The following is a 26,652-nucleotide window of genomic DNA, read 5'->3' as shown; positions in this document are numbered from 1 at the left end:
CCCACAGATTGTTTTACCCCAACTTCTTGTCGTCCATGGTGGTCCAGAAAGGTCTGGGGATGGCAGGGTCCCATCTCTGCACTTGGGGTGATGTGCGTCCTGGGTTCCTCATGTGAGCAGTGTAATTATAGTGTCTACCTCCCAGCTTGGGACAATAAAGTCAGAGGGAGGCCACTACAAACAGCTCTGAGGATCAGTTTGGCCCCTAACAGGGGCCTGGCCGTCAGAGGCCTGGGCAGATGGAGGGGAAGGGCAGCCAGTACCCTCTGAGAGAGGTGGGAGGCTGGGCCAGTGTTCCCAAGGTGGGGTGGGGCAGCAGCAGCAGGGGAGCAGCATGACCAGACGTCTACCTGAGCTGTAGTCCTGGCCGTGGCTTTAGGGTACCCTACTGTCAGAATCCCCAAATTCTCATCAGGAAGGGCCTTGTTAACCTCTGTTCTCCATAGGGGTGGGGAGGGGTTGACCAGAACAGCAGATGGTTCTGAGTGGTGGTCAGCTCTGAGGTCGACACCTCAGATGGGATGGTATATGGCAATCAGGGTTCCACAGGGGTGGGAGGGACACTGGCAAGGTTTGGGACAGAGCCCAGGAACTGGCAGCAGTGGGAAGTGGTCATCCATCCTGGTTTGGGATCAGAGGTCACCAAGACTTGTGGGCTGGGGAGGAACTTGGCTTGAATTCAGGAGAAGTGCACGATCTCATATCTTCACACAGGAGCTCTCTGGTTAGGGTGGGGAGAAGGGACTATCAGAGCTGTAGATCTGAGCACCTAAGGGGGAGGCTAGCCTCATGGCCAGCTACGAGCCCTTTTCTAAAAGAGTCAGTGCAGATGCTCTCCCCAGCCCAGACTCATTCTGCAGCTTCCCTCTTCCTCAGAGGAGTGGCAGGGGACTTGCTGACTACTGGCTTTGGCGCCAGGAAATGAACTAAGCCAGTCCCACATGCTGCTATTGAAGAACCCGTCTGGTGGGGTCAGGTTTCCTGCCGTTCCTGTTAGTGCTTCTGGAGGAAGCCTTCGACTCCCCACCCCCATACATCCTCAGTACATTTTCTCCTGAGGCCCTGCCTGTGTGCCCCTGATCACTGTCAGGCAGGCACTATGGAGCCATGCCAGGTTCTTGGTTGGAGTGGAGGCTCTCCGTCACCGCCTACTCAGACTAGAGCCCTGGTCAGTGTCCCCACCATTGCTGGCTCTGCCTGTGCTCTGCTGCCATCCCTCTCCAGTTATTCTGCTCGTCCTGGTCCTGCCACTTCTGCCTGAGCTGCTGTGTGGAACTCCTCTGGGGCTATGCCCTGGAGGCCGGCTCCTACAGGAGGCCTGTACTGAGGCTGAGGAGCCTAGATCCTGAGAGCTCAACACTGAGCGCTGCCCCTGAGGAGCACCAGCCTGCACCTGTCTTGGAGTGATCCAGATAAGCAGGCTCTGCACAGTCTCCACAGGAAATGCCCCTTCCACACGCAGGCCTTTCCCTGCTGGTGCCTGCTCCTGCTGCTGTCCAGTTCAGTGACTGAGGGGCCAGCTGTGCTGTGCCCTCTGACCCACCCCCGTCCTTCCACCCTGTGATGTCTGGCTTAGGGGTTCATCCCATGCCCAGCTCTCCAGGAGGAACTTGAGGCCTCGGTCATGTGACACGTATGGCAAACATGCTCAGCGTGGGGGACAATTCAGCTACTCTGTGACTTGTCTTTTGGGTGACCCTGTGGGCATCCAGTTATTTCCTTCATCTCACAGGTTGGGAGATCAAGGTGAAGAAGGTTTGACTGCTCACCCAGGGTCACTGGGTCCTGACCTCTGCACTGTGTGTGAATGGACCCTGCCAGCTTCTGCCCTGGGACATGCCCTGAGGGCCCATTTTGCATATAGAGAAGCAGAGAGAGACCCAAGGATCAGATCCAGCTGACAGATGACAGAGTCAAGTCTTTTGCACATTCCTCAGATTTGCCTTGGGAAGGGGTTGAGAGGGGTGATGAGGGCTGCCTTGAGAAGCAGAACTGTGAGTTGAGGAGGGGGTGGGCATCATCAGCCCAGGGGGTGACCCCTTTAGGTAAAATTAGCATCCCAGTGGACCCTGGCCTTGCTCTCCTGGTGGACTCTGCATGTATCAGGCCCTTCACAGGCCTAAGAGTGAGTGGCAAAGATGTGCCAGGAGAAATCGTATCTGTTACCATCTCCTTTGTCCTGGCTAGGAGCCAGAAATACTTGTTTCTTGCTATGGTGGCATCTGGGCCCCTAGGAACGGCTGAAGGGAAGCCAGGGTTTTGGCCACAAGCTGAAGTGGTGGGTGCTAGATCCGGAGCAGCAGCCCCAGGCACCAGGGGGCTCTCCACTGTGGTGTGGACAGGCCTGTGCAGAAGGACACCTACGCTCCAGATCCAGGGGATTGAGTGGAGAATGTCACGTTGGCAGTCCAGAGTCAAGAGGAATGGCCCTGGGTTTGTAGAGAAAGCAGCAAGGGTAAGGGGTAAAGTCAGGGGTGAGCCCTGCAGCCGAGGAGGAGCTGGAGGGGGCACACAGATGAGTCCCAAGGGAATGGACTCCATAAGGAAATGGAAATTCCTCCCAGGGAGCAGAGCTGGATCCAGCTGGTTCAGATGCGGCATCCAGCAGCCCCCTAGGAGGTCACATTGGTGAGGGAGGGCCTACAGGGGGTGCTAAGATGGTACCCCGCATACTATCTGGTTTATACCCTGTTGGACCAAGGTCTCCTGTGTCCCTGGTTGCTGTGCATCATCAAGGCTGCTCTTGTCAGGCTCACCTGAGAGAAGGTGCTTCTCTCAATCAAACCCCACAATGGCCAGTGGGAGCTTGTTTGAGCCCTTGGTAGTTGGGTGTGTGCCAGGCAAAGGTTCCCCTGAGGGCAGCGGCAGTGCCCTCACCTGCCACGCCAGCTTGTAGCCTGGGTGCACCTCGCCTTGCTGTCCAGAAGCTCTCCTGCAGACCTGTAAGGGCCCATACTTCCTTTGTCAGCTCCACTGCTATGACAGGAGGCTGTGTTCCAGTTCTGAGTTGAGAAGGTGGAATCTGCCCAGGCCGTGAGGGAAGCTGATCCGAGTTTCTTCACTGCAGCCTGGAGGGCTTTCTAGGTTTGTTAGTCCTGATGTGCAAACCTGTGGGGAGCTGGTGAAGTTTAGACTCTCCTCTTGGCTTCCACTCTGTTGTGTGGTCACGTGAAATCAAGCCGCACATGTTTGAGCACCTCCCCAAGCAGCGTGACTTAGCAGGGAAAGAGGGAGGAGTAGCAGAGAATTCTGGCAGAGGAGTGAGCGTGCGCCCACTAGTGTATTCACAGAGGGCGAGAAGGCAGCTGGAAGCACTGGGACAGGGGCTTGGACAGGGGCTTGGGCACGGCTAGGGGCTCATAGCCACAGCACGCCAAGAGCAGTGGGAGCCAGCGAGGGGATACAGTTCAGTGTTTAAGCAGGGGAAAAACAAGATGAGAGAGCAAAAGCTAATTGTTGTGGGAGCCTGTCCCATCTGACTGGAGGCAGGAAGACCAGTTAGGTAGACTGGTTAGCTGTGGCCAGCCTGTGTGACCTGCAGCAGGGTGGGTTGGTGCTGCGGATGGATGCACAGGGGCCACAGCTTCTCCTCCAGTTACCATCCCTTCCATTCTCAGAGGGGAGACAAGGCCCTGGGAAGTGAGCCAAGGTATGGTTACCCCTCGAGGGCATTCGCTTTCCTGAGCACCTCACATAGCGCCTCCATGTGGAGGCAAGGCTGAGTCACTGCTTCCTCAGCGCAGTCTCCCACACGGGCCCCTCAGCCCTACCCCTGCCTGAGCCAGTCTGAGCCATCTTCACTGCTGATTCCTTGCTGCTTCTCCAGGTGTGCTTCTGTCTGGGTGACAGCACACTTGCAGTACAGATGTTTGGTGGCTCCCCAGGGGCATACGTGCCAAGTGAGTGAAGTCACCTGTCTGGGACTGCCCCTTGGCAGCTTTCTGGTGGGGGCAACCACAGCACCCTGCCATGAGAGGTGGGTCACCTGGCACAGTGTTGACAGCGCTGGGGGCTCCTCTTCCACTTCACTTAGCTCTGTCGGGTGCTCTGGGCTCTCCTGTGTCTTCAGGGTTCATCTCCCATGCCCGACCCCAGCTTTCAGTGGGATAAGACCAAAACCTGTGTTCATTTCTTGTGACTGCTGTGACAGATTACCACAAACTGAGGGCTGAAGACAACAGAAAATCAAGGTGTCAGCAGGGATGGCTTCTTCTGGAGGCTGTGCGGGAGAGTCCTTCCTGTGCCTCTGCCAGCACCTGGCAGCCTCTGGGAGTCCTTGTGTTCTAGTCTTTGCCTCCGTCTTCCTGTGGCCTTCTCCCTCGGTGTCTCCAACTCTCCATCTTGGAAGGACACCAGCCCTTGGATTTGTGCCCACTCTAATCCCCTATTACCTCATCTTAACTTGGGTGTATCTGCAAAGGCCCTATTTCCAAGTCAGATCCCATTCACCCCTTCCAGGGCTTATCATTTCAGCATATCTTTTGAGGGAACACAGTTAAAACCCATAACATTCTACCCTCTGGCCTTCAGGATTTATATATTTTCCGTGTGAAATAGATTCGTCTCATTCCCAGAAGTCTTAGCCCATTCCAGCATCAACTCTTCAAATCCCTTATCACATCTCAAATTCACTAAATTAGGAAAGGCTGACACTTTGAGATGGTCCATCCTGGGGTGAAATTCCTCCCTGTGCAAATTATGTGCTTCCAGAATACAATGTTAGGATAGGCAAAGGAGAGTTACTCTTATTCCAGAAGGGAGAAGAGGAAAGAATAAAGGGGCTGCAGGTCCCAGAAAGTAAGAAGCCGCGCATTTCAGGGCCTGAGAACAGTCTTTGTTGGCCCCCTCCTCTGACTCCTGGAACCCAGGGAGCAGTGGGCCTGCTGGCCTCCCAGCCGGGTGGCTGAGTTGTAAGCCATACCCTTGGTGCTGTCTCCAGAAAAATGCTTTCTCATTTTTTTGCAATAAGGACAAGCTGAGCATTTTCCACATCTTCAAGTTCTAGTTCTGTTTTGCTTACAATTATTTCTTCGGTTTCTGTCTCCTCTCCCACTTTGCTATAAGCAACAAGGAGAAACCAGGCTGTACTTCTAACCTTCTGCTTCAGAATCTCCCAGGCTGTTCATCCATCTTCCTCGCTTACTAATTCTGCTTTCCACACAGCACTGGAATACAGCTCAGCTGGGTTTTCTGCCACGTTACAGCAAGCCTTTCTGCCATTCCTCATTCCCTCCTAAGGCCTTAGAGGGAGCACCGCTAGCATTCACATCTCTCCTAGTGTTATTTCATGATAGTCCATGCATCCCCTGAGACAATGGACTATTTCTCTATGACTCCTCTCTGACCCTCACCAGAGTCACCTGAAACAATTACTTTTTTTTACCAATAGTCTCAAGGCAGTCTGGCCTTTTCCTATCCTGCTCTCTAAGCTCTTCCAGCCTGTGGCCATCCCCAGCTCCATGGCCACTTCCACATTTTTGGGTATTTGTTACAGTGGCATCTTTTTCCTGGTATTAAACCTAAATTGGTATATTTGGTTTTTGGGGCCACCATATTAGATTGCCACAAGCAACAAGATTTTATTCTCTTAAGTTTTCTGTATCTGAAATAAAAGTGCTGTCAGGACCATGTTCCACGTGGAACCTTTCCAGCTTCTGGGTGGCAGCAACCCGCAGACCCTTGTCTTGTGTTCACATTGCTCCAGGCTCTGCCTCTGCCATCACCTCCTCCTGTGCAGGCTCTGCAGGTCTGACAGGACTGGGGCATTACTCCCATGTCCACCCTGGCCTTCCTTGGGGCCGCAGGCCTTTCCTGGGGATTGGGCTGCGACCTGGCTAAATGTCTTGCCCATTCCTCTGGGGAACGATACAGACCAGCTTTGGAGCACTCCTGTGCAGGGTGGTGCTCCCTCCCTGTGCCTGAGCTCCAGCCGCACTATGATGGGGCTTCTGCAGTGTAGAGTGCTAACTTCTCTGCAGTCCAGATCCCCAGACCTGACCTCAGGATAGCACTCCTCCTTGCCTCATCAGGGCCTCCCTCAGCAGCAGCTGACACCAGCTGGCAATGTGTGTGCTGTACGTGGGCAACTTTAGGGAGCCTCAGTGAACAACACAAAGCCTAGAGCAGCACCCAGCACAGTCCGTACTCAGTATTGAAGGAAGGGGTCATGCCCCTAGGGTTGCCGGAGCGGTGCCAGTATGGAGACAGCGCCAGTGAAAGGGTTTTTGAGCCATGCAGAGAGACCACACATTGTCCAGGTTCATTTCTGTGAACGCCAAGAAAAGGCAGATTCACAGACTGAAAGCATATTGGTGGTTGCTGATTGGTGTGTGGTTTCTTTCTAGGGTAATGAAAATGTTCTAGAATAGGTAATGGTGCACAGCTATGAATAAACTATAACCTTGGAATTGTACACTGTCAGTGGGTGACCTTTATGGGACGTGAATCATATCTCAATAAAAAACAAAAATGGTTCTCCTGTGCAGGCAGACTGTGCTAGGGTGCAGCTCAGCAGAGGCTTCCGGTACAGCCTGGGCGCACAGGTTCTGGGGTGCAGATGGCTTCGACCAGGCAGTCAAGCTGGCCCGTGGTCTTGTCTCCCCCTCTGTCCTTTTCTGTCTACTTTAGGACCACTTGTTTCATTGAGGAGAGCTGTTAAGTTTTAAGTAAAGTCCATTTACATTTTTCATTGACCAACAGCTCCCACTTGCTGCCCCTGTTTCACCATCTTAACTCCTATGTCTTCCCATACTGAGCGGGCAATTTTTTTTTTTTTTAATTGGAGCATAATTGCTTTACAGTGCTGTGCTGGTCTCTGCTGTAGAAAAACATGAATCAGTCATAATTTTATATATATATCCCCTTCCTGGTGAGCCTCCCTCCCCATCCCACTCCTCTAGGTTGTCACAGAGCACCAGGCTGGGCTCCTTGTGATACACAGCACTTCCCCACCAGTTTCCTATTTACACATGATATTGTATGTATGTCAATGCTGCTTTCTCAGTTTGTCTTACCCTCTGTTTCCCCTGCTGAGTCCATGAGTCTGTTCTCTGTGTCTGTATCTCCATTTCTTCTCTGTAAATAGGTTCATCATTATTATTTTTCTAGATTCCTTGTATATGTATTAATATACAATATTTGTTTTTCTCTTTCTGACTGACTTCACTCTGTAACAGGTTCTAGGCTCATCAGCCTCTCTACAACTGACCCAAATGTGTTCCTTTTTATGGCCAAGTAATATTCCATTGCATGTATATGTTCCACATCTTTTCTGTTCGTTCATCCGTTGATGGACATCTAGGTTTCTTCCATGTCCTGGCTGTTATAAATAGTGCTGCAGTGATCACTGGGGTACATGTGTCTTTTTGAATTGTGTTTTTCTCAGAGTGTATGCCCAGTAGTGGGATTGCTGGGTCATAGGGTGGTTTTATTCCTGGTTAGTTAGGGAATCTCCACACTGTTCTCCATAGTGGCTGTATCAGTTTACATTCCCAACAGTGCAGTAGGGTTCCTTTTTCTCCACATCCTCTGTAGCATTTATTGTTTGTAGTTTTTCTGATGATGGCCATTCTAATTGGTATGAGGTGATATACATCATTATAATTGTCATTTGCATTTCTCTAATGATGAGCAGTGTTCAACTTCTTTTCATTATTGGCCATCAGCAGGGAGATCAAACCAGTCAATCTTAAAGGAAATCAATCCTGAATATTTTATTGGAAGGACTGATGCTGAAGCTGAAGCTCCAATACTTTGGCCACCTGATGCGAAGAGCCGACTTAATGGGAAAGACCCTGATGCTGGGAAAAAATGATGGAAAAAGAAGAAGAGGGGGCAGCAGAGGATGAGATGGTCAGATACCATCACTCTCAGGGATACTGTGAAGGATAGGGGAGCCTGGCGTGCTGCAGTTCATGGGATTGCAAGAAGTCGGACACAACTTGGCAACTGAACAACTTGGAGAATGTCTTTTTTGGAGAAATGTCTGTTTAGGTCTTCTGCCCATTTTTTTGATTGGGCTCTTTGTTTTTCGGTATTGAGCTATATGAGCTGCCTATATATTTTAGAGATTAATCCTTTGTCAGTTGCTTTTAAGTTTATTTAGGTCTTATCTGTTTACTTTTGTTTCTGTTTCTATTACTCTAGGAGGTGGGTCAAAGAGGATCTTGCTGTGATTTATGTCAAAGATTATACTGCCTATGTTTTCCTCTGAGAACTTCATAGTTTCTGGCCTTATATTTAAGTCTTTAATCCATTTTGAACTTATGTTTGTGTATGGTGTTAGGAAGTGTTCTCATTTTATTCTTTTACATGTAGCTGTCCAGTTTTCCCAGCACCACTTACTGAAGAGGCTGTCTTTTCTCCATTGTATAGTCTTGCCTCCTTTGTCAAGGATAAGGTGCCCATAAGTGCATGGGTTAATCTCTGGGCTTTCAATCTGTTCCATTGGCCTATATTTCTGTTTTCTATATATGGAAATATATTTCTATATTTCTGTCTTGATGATTGTAGGTTTGTAGTATAGTCTGAGGTCAGGAAGATTGATTCCTCCAGCTCCATTCTTCTTTCTCAAGATTGCTTTGGCTGTTTGGGGTCTTTTGTGTTTCCATACAAATTGTGAATTTTTTTGTCCTAGTTCTGTGAAAAATACCATTGGTAGTTTGACAAGGACTGTATTGAATCTGTATATTGCGTTGGGTAGTATAGTCGTTTTCATAATATTGATTCTTCCAATCCAAGAACATACTGTTTCTCTCCTCTATTTGTGTGGTCTTTAATTTCTTTCCTCAGTGTCTTATCGTTTTCTGCATACAGGTCTTGTGTCTCTTTGATTAGCTCTAGTAATTTTCTGGTAGCATCCTTCGGATTTTCTGTGTGTGGTATCATGATCATGTCATGTCATCTGCAAACAGGGAGAGTTTTACTTCTTTTCCAATCTGGACTCCTTTTATTTCTTTTTCTTCTCTGATATCCAAAGCACAATTCTTATATATCAATCACTGAGTTAACGAGGACTCTCTAGAGAAGCAGATGGATAGGGGTATATGTTTTGCAGGGTGCTGGGTCAGGGGGTGGGAGGCAGAGATTTATTGTAGGGAATTGGCTCACTCAGTTGTGGTGGCTGGCAGATCCAAAATCTGCAGGTTATGCCATCTGACTGGAGACCCAGGAAAGAGCTGATGTCGCAGCTACAGTCTGAAGGCTATCTTTTTTTTTTTTAAAAGGCCTTCGACTGACTGGATCCACATTTTTACTCAGTGGGTCTGTGAGTTTAAATGTTAATCTCATCTGAAAATATACCTGAATGGTGACACCTAGACTGGTGTTTGACTAAATATCTGGAGGCCAGGGCCTAGATAAGCTGACACTAAAATTAATTGTAACAATCAGTTGGGTGGTAAGTAAGGGAAATGGCCAGAGTCAAGGTGTATGTAGAATTTTGTTAGGAAGCAAGTAAGTATGTTTCCTCAGGTTACCGCTCATACTGTGTTATTTTGTTTATTTTTGCCTCTCAGGAGTTTTGCTTTCCTGACCAGCCTTGCATTTCACCAATCAGTAATTTCAGTTCAGTTCAGTCGCACAGTCGTGTCTGACTCTTTGCAACCCCATGGACTGCAGCACACAAGCCTTCCCTGTCCATCACCACTTCCCGGAGTTTACTCAAACTCATGTCCATAAACTCGTGTCCATTGAGTCGGTGATGCCATCCAACCATCTCATCCTCTGTTGTCCCCTTCTTCTCCTGCCTTCAATCTTTCCCAGCATCAGGGTCTTTTCAAGTGAGTCAGTTCTTCGAATCAGGTGGCCAAAGTGTTGGAGTTTCAGCTTCAACATCAATCCTTCCCATATATATTCAGGACTGATTTCCTTTAGGATGGACTGGTTGGATCTCCTTGCAGTCCAAGGGACTCTTAAGAGTCTTCTCCAACACCACAGTTCAAAAGCATCAATTCTTCAGGCTCTGCTTTCTTTATAGTCGAACTCTCACGTCCGTACATGACTACTGGAAAAACCATAGCCTTGACTAGACGGACCTTTGTTGGCAAAGTAATGTCTGTGGTTTTTAATTGCTGTCTAGGTTGGTCATAACTTTTCTCCCAAGGAGTAAGTATCTTTTAATTTCATGGCTGCAGTCACCATTTGCAGTGATTTTGGAGCCCCCCCCCCCCAAAAAAAAAAAATCTGACACTGTTTTCACTGTTTCCCCATCTATTTGCCATGAAGTGATGGGACCAGATGCTGTGATCTTAGTTTTCTGAATGTTGAGCTTTAAGCCAACTTTTTCACTCTCCTCTTTCACTTTCATCAAGAAGCTCTTTAGTTCTTTGCTTTCTGCCATAAAGGTGGTATCATCTGCATATCTGAAGTTATTGATCTTTCTCTTGGCAATCTTGATTCCAGCTTGTGTTTCCTCCTGCCCAGCATTTCTCATGATGTACTCTGCATGTAAATTAAATAAGCAGGGTGACAGTATTCAGCCTTGACGTACTCCTTTTCCTGTTTGGAACCAGTCTGTTGTTCCATGTCCAGTTCTAACTTGCTTCCTGACCTGCATATAGATTTCTCAAGAGGCAGATCAGGTGCTCTGGTATTCCCATCACTTTCAGAATTTTCCACAGTTTGTGATGATCCACACAGTCAAAGGCTTTGGCATAGTCAATAAAGCAAAAATAGGTGTTTTTCTGGAACTCTCTTGCTTTTTCGATGATCCAGCAGAGGTTGGCAATTTGATCTCTGGTTCTTTTGCCTTTTCTAAATCCAGCTTGAACATCTGGAAGTTCACAGTTCACGTACTGTTGAAGCTTGGCTTGGAGAATTTTGAGCATTGTCTTACTAGTGTGTGAGATGAGTGCAGTTGTGTGGTAGTTTGAGCATTCTTTCGCATTACCTTTCTTTGGGATTGGAATGAAACTGACCTTTTCCAGTCCTGTGGCCACTGCTGAGTTTTCCAAATGTGCTGGCATATTGAGTGCAGCACTTTCACAGCATCATCTTTCAGGATTTGAAATAGCTTAACTGGAATTCCATCACCTCTACTAGCTTTGTTTGTAGTGATACTTCCTAAGGCCCACTTGACTTCACATTCCAGGATGTCTGGCTCTAAGTGAGTGATTATACATTCGTGATTATTTGAGTCATGAAGATCTTTTTTGTATAGTCCTTCTGTGTACTCTTGCCACCTCTTAATATCTTGTGCTTCTGTTAGGTCCATACCTAACATACCATTTCTGTCCTTTAGAGGGTATCTTTGCATGAAATGTTCCCTTGGTATCTCTAATTTTCTTGAAGAGATCTCTAGTCTTTCCCATTCTATTGTTTTCCTCTGTTTCTTTGCACTAATTACTGAGGAAGGTTTTCTTACCTCTCCTTGCTATTCTTTGGAACTCTGCATTCAAATGGATATACCTTTCCTTTTCTCCTTTGCTTTTCGCTTCTCTTCTTTTCACTGCTATTTGTAAGGCCTCCTCAGACATCAGCGCTGCACAGCCACTGCTCTGCCTGCGCCCCATGTCATCTGTTGGGTACCTCCTTGGCTCACTTAATGAGGGGACTGCATTGGTCCATTTGCTGGAGATTTGGGTAGTAAGCATTTGTCAGGAGTACTTGATATATGTGATAACTCGTTCCCCTTTTTGTTGTGTTCTTCTTTTCTTATTGGTCCTATTTCACTTCACCAATCCAACATTGCTTTCCCATGTGTACCTATGTGGAGTCATAGAATCTTGTCTGCAAAGTGTATGCATCAGTGGGATCACAAGAAACCTCAGCACCAGCAGAGATGCTGCTGTGTTGGGAGAGGACAGAGTGAGCTCTGGGGCCCAGTGGGTGATGGTGCTTCTAGCCAAGGGGGTGGGCATTAGATCTTTGCAGGTGTGTAGGGGAGGCTGCGTAGAATGTTGGGACAGAGAATGTGAGGAGAGATGGAGAGTTTGCCTCAGAGACAATTCTGCCTCCAGGGGCACCAACCTTGGGCTGCAGCTAATCCTACAATGTATACAATGACTCCAGAATGTTGGCCAAGGAACCCAGGTCCTGGCCCTTGGCACAGAGTAGTAGCTGGTTGAGAATCCCCCACGGTCTTGATTGCACAATTCATGCCAGGTCTGCACTTGCCCGTCTCCGTGCATGTTTGAATCCCCTAGACAACTTGGAGGCAGGGACTTTTTTAATAGAATTATTGAGATAATTCATATCCCTTACAAATCACCCATTTGAAAATATGCTGTTAGTGGATTTTAGTATATTTACAGATTCATGCATCATCCCAAATCAATTTTAGAATATTTCATCACTCCAAGAAGCAACCCCATTAACAGTCACTCTCCTTCCCATCTTCCCCTTGTGCCCGCCCCAGCAACCACTGACCTGCTTTTTCAGTCTCTCTGGGTTTGCTTATTCTCAATATTTCATATAAGTGAAGTCATAAGGTAAGTGAACACCAACACCTCTTTTTTACTCATGTTGTTTTCAAGGTCCATTTGTGTTACAGCATGTGTAGTAACGTCCAGTTGTATAAATATACCGTATATTGTTTATCTCTTCAGTTGGTGGGCATTTGGGTTGTTTCTGCCTTTGCTGTTATGAATAGTGTCTGAACATTCACTCACAAGGTTTTGTGTGGACATGTGTTTTCCTTTCTTTGGAGTGCCTGCTGAGGCCCACTGCTGGGTCAGCTTTAACCCTGTGCTGAACTGTTGAGTATCTACAGACTGTTTCCACAGCACTGCACCAGTGCATGCTGCCAGGAGCATGTGACAGAGGAACTACTTTAGACCCCATTTTACATATGAAGAAACCAGGGGTCAGAGCTGCTGAGACTCTCTGCTGTTCACCCCCATACCACACAGCTCACGGCCCCAGCTCGTTGTTAGGTGGCTACATTGGACACCACGGCAAGCCTGGGATTCCAAGTCCTGGCTGTGTGGCTACCATGGTGGGCCTGGCTGCACTGAGCTCCTTCTGCCTTTGGAGTGGTGAGACCAACTAGAGCAGGCTTCTCATATCCACCTTCTTCCTGGCAGATCAATCAGAATGTAGAGATTCAACGTGGCCGCCTGCGGGATGACATCAAGGAGTACAAGTTCCGGGAGGCACGCCTGCTGCAGGACTACTCGGAGTTGGAGGAGGAAAATATCAGCCTGCAGAAGCAGGTGTCTGTGCTGAGGCAGAATCAGGCAAGTATCTGGGCTGCACAGGTGGGACGGGTAGATTAGCTCTGGGCCACAGCCTGGCCTAACCCTCACTTTGCTGTCTCCATGGTCAGAAGACATTCCCTCCCTCCTTCCGCACTCAGGCTGAGGGTTATATGCCACTGTAGTTCGAGGGTGTGGCAGCAGGGCCCAGCCCCTTCAAGACCAGAAAAACAAAGCCTCCGGCTATATTGTTGGCTGGCAATTGTCAGCCAGCAAAAATTGGAGGAAAATGGAGGTGATGAAGATGTGAAACCAAGAGATCCCAGAGGCTGGGTGTCTGGCTCCCTCTCATTTCAGGTGCCAACAGGAGACCAGAGATGTCCGTATGCCCTCTGGAACCCTAGAGCTATCAGTGTACCCACTCCTCCCACTGTATCATGTTTTCTAGACTCCTTTGAACCCCATATGGTCCTGGACTTTGGGGTGAAGCCTAGTGACCCTTGAGCAGTATGGAGATGTCCAGGCTGTCATATGATGTTCTCAAGTAACATAAAAATGGGTGGGACGAGTAGGAACACTTCCACCTGGGACAGGTCAGGGACAGGAGGTCTCCTCTCCCCACCTGTGACAGGATGGGGACAGAAGGGTCACCTCCACCTGTGAGAGGACAAGAGGGTCACTTCTGCCTGGGACAAGACACCCAGGCCCTTCAAGGCCTGCCCTTGTCACCTAACTGTCCAAGAACCCCAGCTTCACAGGTTGGGGACTAGGGGGACCTTTATCCCAGAAATCCCCAAACTGGGGACCCGGGTATTTAAATCCAGCATAAGGAAGTGTGGGCCCATATGTTTACGCTGGTAGTAGAACTTCTGACCTTTGGAGCCAGAGGAAGTGGGTCTCCTCCCAGGAACACAGGCACCAGAGCTCCTCCTCTGGCCGCTCGGCAGACTCTGTGACGCTGTGCTCATCTGTGGGTCAAGCATCCTGAGGAGTGGGAAACCAGACCATGAGTGGCACATGGAGTCTGGCCTCTCCCTGGGGTTCCCCTACTCTAGTCCTCAGCCCACAGAGACCCTAATCGACCTGCCTCTGAGTGGTTTACTCCTCGTTTCTTGCACAAATATTGCAGAATAATACCAGTTTGTTTTTAAGTTGCTCATAGGCCCTGACTACCTGCACCAGGCATTGGTTTCTGTCAGTTCTCTCCTTGTCCGCCTGCACATACTGTCCTGGCATGCACAGCTTTGGACTCCACCCCCCTACTTGTACCCGAGCCTTTCTCAGTCAGGGTGGTGTGTGCAGTGAAGGCACATCCCACTCCAGTGAGAGCTTTAGTTCCTTCATTTTGAAATGTGATTAGAAGTGGTGGTCACATTGCACATCTAGATACATATTTTTTGTATCTTAAAAGATTTAATCAACTCTTAGTGATAATGAAGTTTTGTAGGATTTGAAGTCAATATATACTTGGTAGCATTTTAAGTCACCTAACAAATTGGCAGTGTGGGTGTGTTCTGAATTCCAGAGGGCACCTCTGGTGCTGAGCAAGTTGCATGCTTTTGCACTGCTCATGTGTGCACACGTGTCCGAGGCGCGGGCTCAGCATTTCCTGTGTGCACCTCATGCCTGCAACCCTCTGAGTATCCATGTTCTCCCAGTTGTTCAGTCACTACGATGGTGCTTCTTCCCCATCCCATGGGGATAGAAGAGTGTCGACTTCTCTTTTACAGGTGGAGTTTGAGGGCCTCAAACATGAGATCAAGCGTTTGGAGGAGGAAACTGAATACCTCAACAGCCAGCTGGAGGACGCCATTCGGCTCAAGGAGATCTCGGAGCGGCAGCTGGAGGAGGCTCTGGAGACGCTGAAGACAGAGCGGGAGCAGAAGAACAGCCTGCGCAAGGAGCTGTCGCACTACATGAGCATCAATGACTCCCTCTATACCAGCCACCTGCACGTCTCCTTGGACGGCCTCAAGCTTGGTGATGACGCCGAGGCCCTGGCCAATGGCTTCGAGCACGGTGGCCTGGGCAAGGTGCCACTGGACAACAAGACCTCCACGCCCACCAAGGACGGTCTCACCCCACCCCCTCCCAGCCTCGTTTCTGACCTGCTCAGTGAGCTCAACATTTCTGAGATCCAGAAGCTTAAGCAGCAGCTAATGCAGGTGAGCAGGTGGATGGTGCTGGGACCCCACCCCGTTGGGTTTGTGCCACAGCCCTGGGCCTTGGGCCCGTGTGCGCCATCCCCACCTCCACTGCTGTCCTCGATGGTGTTGGCCAGACCTGCTGTTCACCACGACAGTGCTTGCCTGACACTTTGTGAATTTTTTAAATGCTATGCAGTCCTTTACTTACATTTCTTTTACGTAGGTAATTCTGTATTGTTACCTAAGTGGAACTGCAGCATTATAGGAGGAAGGTGCCCAGAGAAATAGTTTTCTGGTTATGAGTTTGGGCACCACCAGAAGTTTAACATCTCTCTGAGGTCTCCACATATGGTTTCCCATGCTGTGTCCGTTAGACACGTCAGGGTTTCCTGCCCCAACAGAACAGAACCCCAGGGTCTGCATCACAGCCTCTTGGTTTGCTGCATGTCTCTAAGGAAGGACTTACTTGGCCCCACAAACAGCTGGGCAGGGGGAGGAGCCATCATGGCCCCACACATGACACCTTGACCCATATTTATCAGAGAGAGCTCAGCAGGGTGATGAATGTGGCATGGACAGGGTCTTCACTGGGACTGACCAGGGGTTCTCTGAGGGCAGAGACTCCTGTGGGCTGTTAATGGTCCCTTTCTCTGCCTTTGCAGGTGGAACGGGAGAAGGTGGGCTTGCTGGCAACACTGCAGGACACACAGAAGCAGCTGGAGCAGGCACGAGGGGCCCTGTCTGAGCAGCACGCGGAGGTGAGCCGCCTCACGGAGAACCTGAGTGCTCTGCGGCGCCTGCAGGCCAGCAAGGAGCGGCGGACCGCGCTGGACAGCGAGAAGGAGCGGGATAGCCACGAAGACGGTGACTACTACGAGGTGGACATCAACGGGCCCGAGATCTTGGCCTGCAAGTACCGTGTGGCCGTGGCAGAGGCGGGCGACCTCCGGGAGCAGCTGAAGGCCCTGCGCAGTGCACATGAGGCCAGCGAGGCCCAGCACGCCGAGGAGAAGGGCCGGCACGAGGCCGAGAGCCAGGCGCTCACTGAGAAGGTCTCCCTGTTGGAGAAAGCCAGCTGCCAGGACCGTGAGCTCCTGGCACGGCTGCAGACAGAGCTGAAGAAGGTGAGCGATGTTGCCGGCGAGACACAAGGCAGCTTGAGCGTGGCCCAGGATGAGCTGGTGACCTTCAGCGAGGAACTGGCCAATCTCTACCACCACGTGTGCATGTGCAACAATGAGACACCCACGCGTGTGGTGCTAGACTACTACCGTGAGGGCCAGGCTGGCACTGGCAGCTGCAGCCCGGAGACCCGTGAGCGCCGCTCACCTGTCCTGCCCAAGGGCCCACCACCCGCAGAGGGTAGGGCCAGGGACAGCAGCCCCTCGCCTGGCTCCTCTCTGCCCTCACCCCTGAGTGATCCACGCCGAGAGCCCATGAACATCTACAATCTGATTGCCATCATCCGTGATCAGATCAGGCACCTGCAGGCAGCCGTGGACCGCACCACGGAGCTGTCACGGCAGCGCCTAGCCTCACAGGAGCTGGGCCCAGCTGCAGACAAGGACCGGGAGGCACTCATGGAGGAGATCCTGAAGCTGAAGTCACTGCTCAGCACCAAGCGGGAGCAGATCACCACACTGCGCATGGTGCTCAAGGCCAATAAGCAGGTGTGCATGGCGCTTGGGTCCAGCAGGGGGTGGGTAGGTGGGTGGGGGCTTTCTCAGCCTCCCTGGCTTCCCACCTTGTCCTGTCCCAGCTCGAAGAAAAAATGAGAGAAAACCTCACCTCAGTGCTATGGGGAGGGGCTGGGTCTCAGGGGCCCAGGGCTGGCTGGGGCCTTGATCTGTGGTGCTCACCAAGGCAGCGGACTCCTCCTGATGCCTCGTCTGCCTGTCTTTTACAACTCTGACCCCCGCAGACGGCAGAGGTGGCCCTTGCCAACCTAAAGAGCAAGTATGAGAACGAGAAGGCAATGGTGACTGAGACCATGATGAAGCTGCGCAATGAGCTCAAGACCCTCAAGGAGGACGCGGCCACCTTCTCCTCCCTGCGGGCTATGTTTGCCACCAGGTAATGCTTACTGCTGTCGCTGCTCAGCAGCCCGGGGACCTGGCCCTGTGGGAAATTTCCATTTCTGCTATTTGTGAAAACCCAGGGGCCCAAGTTTTGTCTCCACTTTGTGTAAAATGAGGAAGTTGGAAGCAAAAGGCCATGAGGGTGGGTCCTTAGTGGCCAGGCTGGAGGCTTGAGCTTCGAAGGAGAAGCAGGCAAGTGGGCAAGCCACTGATAACAAATGAGGAGCTTGCTTTCCAGAACTTGGTGGAAAGTTCGTATATTTTAGAAGAAAGGTTCCCCTCCCAGCAGTGGTGAGGCCACAGTGCTCCCACTCTGACCCTACCAGGTGGAGTTTGTTGGGGGTGGTGGCAGCATCTTTGTTTAGGCCAGTCCTTTGGCCGGGAACCCTGGGCCAGTGCGGAGCTGGAGGCTGCTTTGGGGCCTGGTTCTGGGTGTCTCCCTATTCAGAGAGGCTTGGTGCCATCTGCTGGCCACAGTCAGTCAAGCACCAGGGGAGTGTTCTCTGGATAGGCCTGGTGTGTCCTCAGGGCTGGGAGGCTGAGACTCCTGGTTAAATAGGTTGGAACTGAGCTCAGGGTCTGCTTCGCCTTGTGTCAAGGTGCTGGGCACTCCCTGCATTTCAGCGATATGGGAGGAGAGGGACAAAGCTCCCTCCTTCTGGGCAGTGTTTGGGAAAGATTTCAGTTAGTCCCTTAGCACATGGTATGTTGACCTTTGCTCCCTTAACTTGTATTATTTAAAAGTGTGACTTCTCAGATGGAGCCAAGATGGCAAACCTCTGGGCAAAGGTTGAAACTTGCTGATGGTCCTTGGCCTTGGTGGATGGGGGTGTAGGGTGGGTGGGTGGGTGTGCCCACCACCACCTTTACCCCAGCCACACTCCCTCAGGGGCAGACCCAGAGTGGGCATTTCTCTCCCAGATCCTTACCCAGGTAGAGGGCCCGTGTCAGTTGGCAGATGCTAAAATGGGGCTGTTTGTGGCGCCCACGTGTGCTTTTCCTAGGCCCTGTTGGCTGTTTGTCCCAGACTACTAAGCACCTGCTGTGTGCCTGGGCTGTTCCAAGAACAAACAGATTCCTGTCCTCGGGTTTATCCCCACATCCTGAGAGCCAAGTGACATCACACCCCTAACTTGCTCCCCTGGGCCAGCTGGAGGTCTTCAAGGGCACCATCCACTGCCTGCTTTAGTGAAAACTGGCTTTAGAGAGTCCCTCTCAGAGAAAACCAAACCTCAGAAAGGCACATCCTCTTCGTTTGTGGCTCAGTAAGCTGATGAATCCTATCGCAGTCCCCTCACCTGGAGCTCGGCTTCCCAGGTTGGTGCAAGTGGTAAAGAACCCGCCTGCCAGTGCAGGAGACTTAAGAGATGCTAGTTCGATCCCTGGGTTGGAAAGATCCCCCTGGAGGAGGGCATGGCAACCCACTCCTGTGTCCTTACCTGGAGAATCCCCTGGACAGAGGAGCCTGATGGGCTGTAGTCCGTAGGGTCGCACAGAGTTGGACACAACTGAAACTACTTAGCACGCGAGCACCTGGAGCTCTCAGCATGGGGACCATGGTCACGTGCTCTGCTGGCTCTCCCAGGTCCTTCAGCCACGCTCTGCCTCTCGCCTTCCCACAGATGTGACGAGTACATCACACAGTTGGATGAGATGCAACGGCAGCTGGCAGCTGCCGAGGACGAGAAGAAGACGCTCAACTCACTGCTGCGCATGGCCATCCAGCAGAAGCTGGCACTGACCCAGCGGCTGGAGCTGCTCGAGCTGGACCACGAGCAGACCCGGAGGGGCCGCGCCAAGGCCACCTCCAAGGCCAAGCCTGGCCCCCCGAGTGTAAGTCACACCTGCGCCTGTGCTAGTGACAGGGCTGAGGGTGCTGGGCTTGCTGCCCAGGTGCTCTGTGGCGAGAAGTATAACATTTACTGCGATTAGGGCCGCAAGGTCACACGCTGCAGCTAACCTGCCGCACGTCACCTGTCGCTTCACCTCAACTAACCTGGCAGCAGCGGGACTGTGGTGCTAGGCTGGTCTTAACTGTGACTAATGCACAGAGGGAAGAATTTAGCAGAGGCAGCCTGCCACTCCACCTGGACGCTGCAAGCTTTGCGTCTGTTTCTCATCCCTCGGGACCACCCTTCACAGCAGCTGCTTTCTTGTTTGGGTGGTCAAGGTGGGGTTGGAGCCACACGTCCTTGCAAAAATGTGGCTTTCCAGGGCCCAGTTGCTGTTGGCTCCCAGTGGGAGGGGCAGAACTTGCATTGAAACTTGCATGTTCCCTGCATGTGTCTAATGCAGTTATACTGCCCCAGCACCCAGAAACCAGTGTTAAAGGTTCCAGCCTGAGTCCCAGGTGCAGCCTTGGAGGACACTCTGCACTTGGCAAGTTATGAAGTTTGTGCAGCATCTCGTTGCAGTTTATATTTGGGACAGAATTACAGAATTCCTTCCCCTAAACACAGAGGAAGAGCAGCCCCACATTCTCCAGCCCAGGGACCAGTCATGCCCAAGAGGCACAGGCATGCCTAGCCACATCCCAGACCAGAGCTCAGCAGTCTCAGCTTCTCTGTCTGAGATTTGTATGCTTGTCTGGTGGCCTGCAAGGTGACAAATTGGTGGGCCAAAGGCTTGGGTTTTTTCCAAAAAGAAAAGCTTCCCAAGTGCCTGGCTAGACTTCTGTCCTCACAGGAAGCCCATCTTTTTGAACTTAACGGTGTCCCCAGCTTTCAAGTGGATTTATTCACCCTCTGCCCATTATCAGGCCTTCCTCCCACAGGGCTTCAGACTCCAAGAAACAGGGCTATGGAAACCCCTAAGCTGAGTCTGAGTCACCAGCAGACCAGGCTGAACAGTGGGTCTCGGTCCCACAGCTATAGCTGAAGCCCTGCCTGGTGTGGGAAAGGAGCTTTGTGTGGAGACAGGGCAAGTTTCAGGATTCACAGTAGGAGGAATATGGTTCATGATCGTCAGTGCAGTTGCAGGGGTGGTAACAGACCAGAAGGGCAGTCATAGGACTTCCCCCATTCTCAGGAGCTGCATCCACACCAGAGCTTTGGCAGCTGGACTTCTCTCAGTGTTTCTCTCCCTGTCATCCATGGGCCCACCAGCCGTGAGGCTGCAGACCTTGAATAGCTCCTTGCTTCTCTCTCTGTGGCCAGGAGGGGGAGTTTGCATTTCCCCTGCACACTTCTGTCTGCCCCATTCCACTCTTTCCCTTAGTTCCCGAGCATGTCTCAGTTCCCACCAGATGCCAGTATGGGTTTTACAAACTGCCGGATTGAAGATACGCAGGATAGACCACACCTGTCCCTTCTGTGTGCCTGTCTTTAGCTCCAGGCTGCTTTGCAGAAGGGATGTCAGGTCTTGATGCCCCTCCCACTTGAGAAGATGTCAGGCCATCTCCCCTCTGCAAGCTGGACTCCCAGGGGCATGACTGCCTGCTGGCCTCGCATACTGCTTCTGCCTTCTAGCCGAACCTGGCACACAGCTTCTCCATACTTGTAAAGGGTTTTCATGAGGCACTCGGAGCCAGCGGCCCCCCTAACACATGCAGGTCTTCTCTGCTGCCAACTAACACACCCATGCCCTCACAGCTCGGTGAGAGCTTAGTTGTCTGACAGGTGACCAGTTCTAACGCTGTCTTGTTTTCTCCCATTTTCAGCTGTAGAGTAGCTGCTGGGAGGACTCGGCCGCCGGCCCTGTCACACTGCACCCCCCTCCCTTCCTCTCCCATGGTCCACGCAGAGGAAGGAAGGGCAGCCTAAAAGTCCACTTAGAAACGTTTTTGGATATGCCACTGCAATTCTTTTCAAAATAGCATTCCCCAAGTTTTTAATGGCAGAGGAAATAAAAGCTTTAATGTTGAGAATACCGCCAGCTGCTGCTTGGAAAGGCCTTTGTACAGGCGCTGAAGAACCTGCTTGGACAGCGACCACCAGGCTTGCTTAGGAACCCTCTAGAAACACTCACCACTGGGGTCTCCCTATTACAGATACTCCTTTTTTACCCAATCAATCTGTGCACTTTTGATATTTTGATATTATATTTGCTTCCTTAATCCCTGGCATAGAGATGGTCTCAGATGCCGTAGTCTGTCTCGTGGTCCTGTAGCTCCCACAGTGTGTTGGTCTGATATCAGCACATGGCACAGACGTGTCCTCCTAGCGCGTAGCTCTAGACTGTTTAGGTGAAGGCTTCAACCCGGTAAGGAGCCCGGCTGAATGTATCCACACTGTGGTTCAGCAGCCTTTTAGATTATACGGCATTGTGGTTCATGTTGGAAATTACAGATTTTAAATGCCATGTTCATTAAGAAATCCAGGGTATTCCGATTCTGGGGTTTTTCATATTGTATTATTATTATTCTTAGGAATAGTTCAGTGTAACAAGAAGAAAACTTGACCTTTGCTCTGGTTAAACAGTAAAAGGCACTTGAAAACAAAAAGATAAATTATTGAATGAGTAGTATTACCTACAAATTCCAGAATTTTCTGGGTTTTAGGACATTGTGAAGCATGACTGATTAACAGAATTTTATACAACTGTACCAGTGAAATTCCAAATTGGAATTGTTTTGTTACTCTGGTTGTTGTGCCAAATTGTGGTACACTTAGAAAATCCTACAGTCTTCGATTTTTAGGGTGTTCTATTTCAACGCCTTTTTGTTAGTAATCATTGCCAGTAGTGCCTTCATCAGTTGAGGGAGGTGGCCCAGCGTAGTCTATTCTCTAAAACAGACAGTAAAGAGCTATTTGGAAATGTTGAAGGCTGGTATGGACCAGTTGGTGTGAATAGGCACACACCTTTGAACCTAAATCTGGGCATCTTCATTGAGGGAAAGAAAACAGCAATTGTGCAAAATTCTGTTAGTCAGTGATTCTTTACTGTGCAGATCCTTGCAAATTCAGGGGCTGAAAAAATGAAAGTGAATATAAACCTTGAGTGTGCTTTGGGAACCAAATGGACTTTACGGGACAAGCTAAGCAAGTATGTGAACAACACGCCACGTTTGTGAAGAGTGGGGTGGGTGGCAGGGGAGCTGGCACTGTCGGCCCCGTGCACTGGGGTGAGGGGTAGCCATAGTATTCTTTGCAAATGTGAGAAGAGACATTATATATTCTCTTGCTTGGTGTAACTAATCACTGTTAATTTCAGGAAACAGAAGTCACTGAAGCTCCTTAGCAAACCAGATCTTTGTCCTGTCCTGATTTGCTAAGTGAGGTTGTGCAAATGGTCAAATTGGTACTCGAGGAGGAGGAATGAGAAAAAGTGTCCTCTCTTCTCCAAAATACAGGACAAATTATAATAATATAAGTAGCAAGAAAGAAAGAATTCTGTTTCCTGGAATAAGCATTTTTATTCCTAGTTGTAGGGACCCCTGTTTTTACCTTCTCTTACAGTGTTGATTCATAAGAAATAATGTTACATTTACAAAAACTTCATCTGTATGGGGTATTTATTTGCAATGATGTCTGAGTACTGTATTTTTCTGTGCATTACCTTAGTGTCAGAATGTTGTCTTTATTTTAAGATCATATGCATGTTCTCCTGCCAAGGATCTTTTACACAGACCCTAACAAACAAAAATGCCTTCAGATTTTGAGAAAATGAGGCACTACATGGAAAAGGAATAGGAAGGGGAAATCAGTCACCAGCTGGGACACAGACATATGACACAAGTGTCTGTAAAGCCAGTGCATATAGGAACAGTGGGCCTGGGTAAGGGGTCATTTTGGTAGGACCAATAAATAAAAAATAATAAAAAGACAAAGCACAAGACTTGTTCTTTGTGGCTGCTCTGACCCCCTGCTCCAGATGACTGTGGATGCAGCAATGCACTGTAATTCTAGCACCTAAAACAAGAAAACTAGGCAGTCAGTAACCCTGGTGGTGGGAACTGGAGGCACCCTATCTCAGGAGACCTATCTCAGGAGGCGTGGGAGGGAGGGAAGTCATGGCTTGCCTCCTGTGATGGGCATCACGTGTTGTGAGTACCCAGCAGTGTGGCAGTGAGAGCACATTGCCTTTGTACTGTCCTGATCAGGAAGCAAAGAGATTTACATGACAAGGGGGTCCTCTGCCATCCAAATTCCTGGTCTTTGTACCCCAGGAATGAATGGGTACAGGCAACAGGAGTTACTTGTTTGTCAACACAAAACCATGTTCATCTGCAGGAATGTGCTCAAGGTCCTCTGAGCCTGTCCCAGCGATTGCTTGTGACCGTGAGTGTAGGGTACACATCATGTCTGAGGACACAGAAAGTCTTAGGACACTTTGCCACCTCTCCTTCTGACAGTCTTAGTCAGACCTAAGTGATTTCACCCAAACTTCAGGGCTTCCCTCTGGGAAGCTGTCTGAAGTCAGGGTCCTGCTGCCCTGCATCTCCACATGACCCCACCCTCCACCTGAATTCTCCCTTGGCCTCATGGTCACTGAGAGACCCCTCCCTTTGACAGTCCCCATCCATCCTACTTGGGTAGTGTGAACCCATGTTCAGTTTGAAACTTTCTTTCAAAAGAGACTTGTTTTTCTAACTCAGTAGCTGGAAGAAATCTTCTTTCCCTCCTGGCCTGTCATCCCAACAGGCCTCTGGAAGAGGTTGGGAAGAAAGCCTGCAGCAGATCTGGAGGTGGGGGTATTGATACTGGGCTAAGCAGAGCAAGCCCTTTCACGTGGCAGTCGTGCTCGTTGGGGTGTTTCATTTGCACAAGTGCAGATGTTGAGGTCTTCCCTACCCCTCAGTGTGCTTCGGGTCCTTGCACATGTGCTTCTTCATTTCACAGGTGGAGTGGCAGCCTCCTGAGTGGGTGGGGTCCCGCGGAGCCTGTGGGAGAGGGCAGTTGGAGCTCAAAGGCTTTCCATTTGGTTGTGCTTTCCACGAGGGAATGTCCCTGTTGCCACCACCTCCTCCAGCTCCCTACATTGGTTTTCACCCTCACACCCAGCATGTTACCAGAGCTATAAACAACAGCACCAGCTTTGAGACCTTGCCTCCTACCTTTGGGAGCCTCCTGGGAAAACAGATGCCTACATTCTGACATCACTTGGTGTGAAGTTTTGACAGGGACCGGATGCCATCAGGTCTGCCTCTGTGCTTACCCTTCAGTTGTGTTCAAACAGCAGAGCAGGAAGAGCTGAAGAGCTGTGTGTTACCATTTTGTGGGAAAGTAAACTGGCTCTTGTGAGTTCACCTCAGTCATCCATGAACTGGATCCTTTATAAGCTCAGGTCCCTGGAGTGGAGCCCCCGCCTTCCCTGAAACGTATACAGAGTTCCTCCTTCTAGGGGAAAGGCAATGCCATGGTACCTTATCCACAGAAAAGGCTCCCTGCATGGACTCTGTGAGCACACCACCTCATGGGCCTCTGTGAGAACAGTAGGAATCACTGATCACACACACACACGCACACGCACCCACACACACCGGGATTCCATTTGTTCATCTCACTCTTAAGGAATCAAGTTTGTTTCATTTACCCTAAAGTGTTTGTGAAGTACAGTATACATACATAAGAGTGAAGCAAGTGTCCACTGGCTGCATATTTCCAAAATGGACACTGTGCAGCTACCATCCAGATGAGAAACAAATGCAGGCAGGCAGTCTCCCAAAGTCCTCTTTCTGCGCCCACTCCCAGGGATAACTTCCTGAGTCTGTCAGTGCAGGTCACTTGTGCCTTTTTCTGTACTTTACATAAATGAAATTGAAAGCATTAGTTGCTCAGTTGTGTTTGACTCTTTCCTACCCCATGGACTGTATCCCGCCAGGCTCCTCAGTCCATGGAACTCTCCATTTGAGAATACTAGAGTGGGTAGCGATTCTCTTCTCCGGGGGATCTTCCTGACCCAGGGATTGAGCCTGGGTCTCCTGCATTGCAGGCAGATTCTTTACCATCTGAGCCACCAGGGAAGCCCACTTTATATAAATGGAAGCATACAGTAGAGACCCAGACCTATCATACACTTGCTTACCAAACTGCATTGATTTCTCCCACCGTCATCAAAGATATAAAATCAGTTGAATGTAAAATAATGGGAAAAGGGTCTTCCCTGGTTGTCCAGTGGCTAAGAATTTGCCTTGCAACCCAGGGGACATGGGTTCAACCCCTGATTGGAGAACTAAGATCCCACATGCTGAGGGGCAGTTGTGTGTGTGTGCTGCAACTACTGAGCACACACATCAGCTAGAGAGAAGCTTGCGTGCCACTGTGAAGATCCTGCACGTCACATTAAGACCTGACACAGCCAAATTAGATAAATACTTGTTTATTTAAAATAATGGGAAAATACATTCCATGCAAACAGTAGCCGTAAAAGAACAGGAGTGACTTTACCAATATCAGACCAAATAGACTAATTAAGACAACAGGAGACAAAGAAGAACATGTAATGATCAAAGAGTCAACTTAAGACTTCTTTGTGGCACACATTCTTATGGGCCAGCATTACCCTGATAGTAAAGCCGAACAAGGACACTATAAAAGGAAATTATAAGCCAATACCCCTAGATGAAGATAGATGCAAAAATTCTTAACAGAATGCTAGCAAACCAAATTCAAGAGTGCATTAAAAGTTCATCAGGTTCAACTGGGATTTATCCCTGGGAAGTAAGAACCGTTCAACTTAATAATCAGTAAATGTGGAATACCACATTAACAGGATGAAGGGAAAGGACACACGATCATCTCAACTGAGGCAGAAAAACCTCTTGACAAAATTCAACATCCTTTCACAATAAAAACAGCCAAGCTGGAACACAAGGGAACCACCTCATCGTAATAAAAAGCCGTATGAAATCCACAGCGAATATCACACGCAGTGGTGTAAGACTTGAAAGCTTTCCCTCTAAGAGCAGGAACGAGGCAAGGAAGCCTGCTTTCACCACTTCTATGCAACAGAATTGGAAGTTCCAGCAGAAGAAAAGTCATCCAAATTGGAAAGGATAAAGTAAAATTTTCTCTGCAGATGATCTCATGTGTAAAAAAACTGAAAATTTTCACAGAAAATACTGTTATAATTAATTCAGCAAAATAGAAGGATACAAAGTCATTACACAAAAATCAGTTTTGTTTCCATACACTAACAATGAATAATATGAAAAGGAAATTGAGAAAGAAATCCCATTTACAGTAGCATCAAAAATAATAAATATTGGACTTCCTGGTGGTCCAGTGGTTAAGAATCTGCCTGGTAATGCAGGAGACACAGGTTCCATCCCTGGTCTTGGGAGATTACACATGCCCTGGGGGGCAACTAAGCCTGTGAGCCACAATTTCTGAGCCCTTGCTCTGGAGCCTGAGT

At 49.6% G+C, this 26,652-nt stretch overlaps 1 protein-coding gene across 2 annotated transcripts in view; it reads left to right on the top strand.

Moving 5' to 3' along the window:
- Positions 1-23,125, top strand: part of BICD2 (BICD cargo adaptor 2) — a 55,902-nt gene extending 32,777 nt beyond the window's left edge. The window contains exons 3-8 of one of the 2 annotated variants that reach the window (XM_070794300.1): positions 13,023-13,175; positions 14,864-15,298; positions 15,943-16,950; positions 17,202-17,353; positions 18,981-19,191; positions 21,017-23,125. In XM_070794300.1, the coding sequence (XP_070650401.1) occupies positions 13,023-13,175; positions 14,864-15,298; positions 15,943-16,950; positions 17,202-17,353; positions 18,981-19,191; positions 21,017-21,022 (1,965 nt within the window). In that variant the 3' untranslated portion in view covers positions 21,023-23,125. Of the gene's footprint in view, positions 1-13,022; positions 13,176-14,863; positions 15,299-15,942; positions 16,951-17,201; positions 17,354-18,980 lie in introns of both variants that reach the window. The other variant, XM_070794299.1, reaches the window with a different exon arrangement.
- Positions 23,126-26,652: the final 3,527 nt, after the last annotated feature.

The sequence above is a fragment of the Bos indicus genome, chromosome 8, assembly GCF_029378745.1.
Source record: "Bos indicus isolate NIAB-ARS_2022 breed Sahiwal x Tharparkar chromosome 8, NIAB-ARS_B.indTharparkar_mat_pri_1.0, whole genome shotgun sequence".
In the NCBI taxonomy this organism is placed as follows: Eukaryota; Metazoa; Chordata; class Mammalia; order Artiodactyla; family Bovidae; genus Bos; species Bos indicus.
Note: the sequence above shows the minus strand (reverse complement) of the source record. Positions and strands in the feature narration are given on the sequence as shown.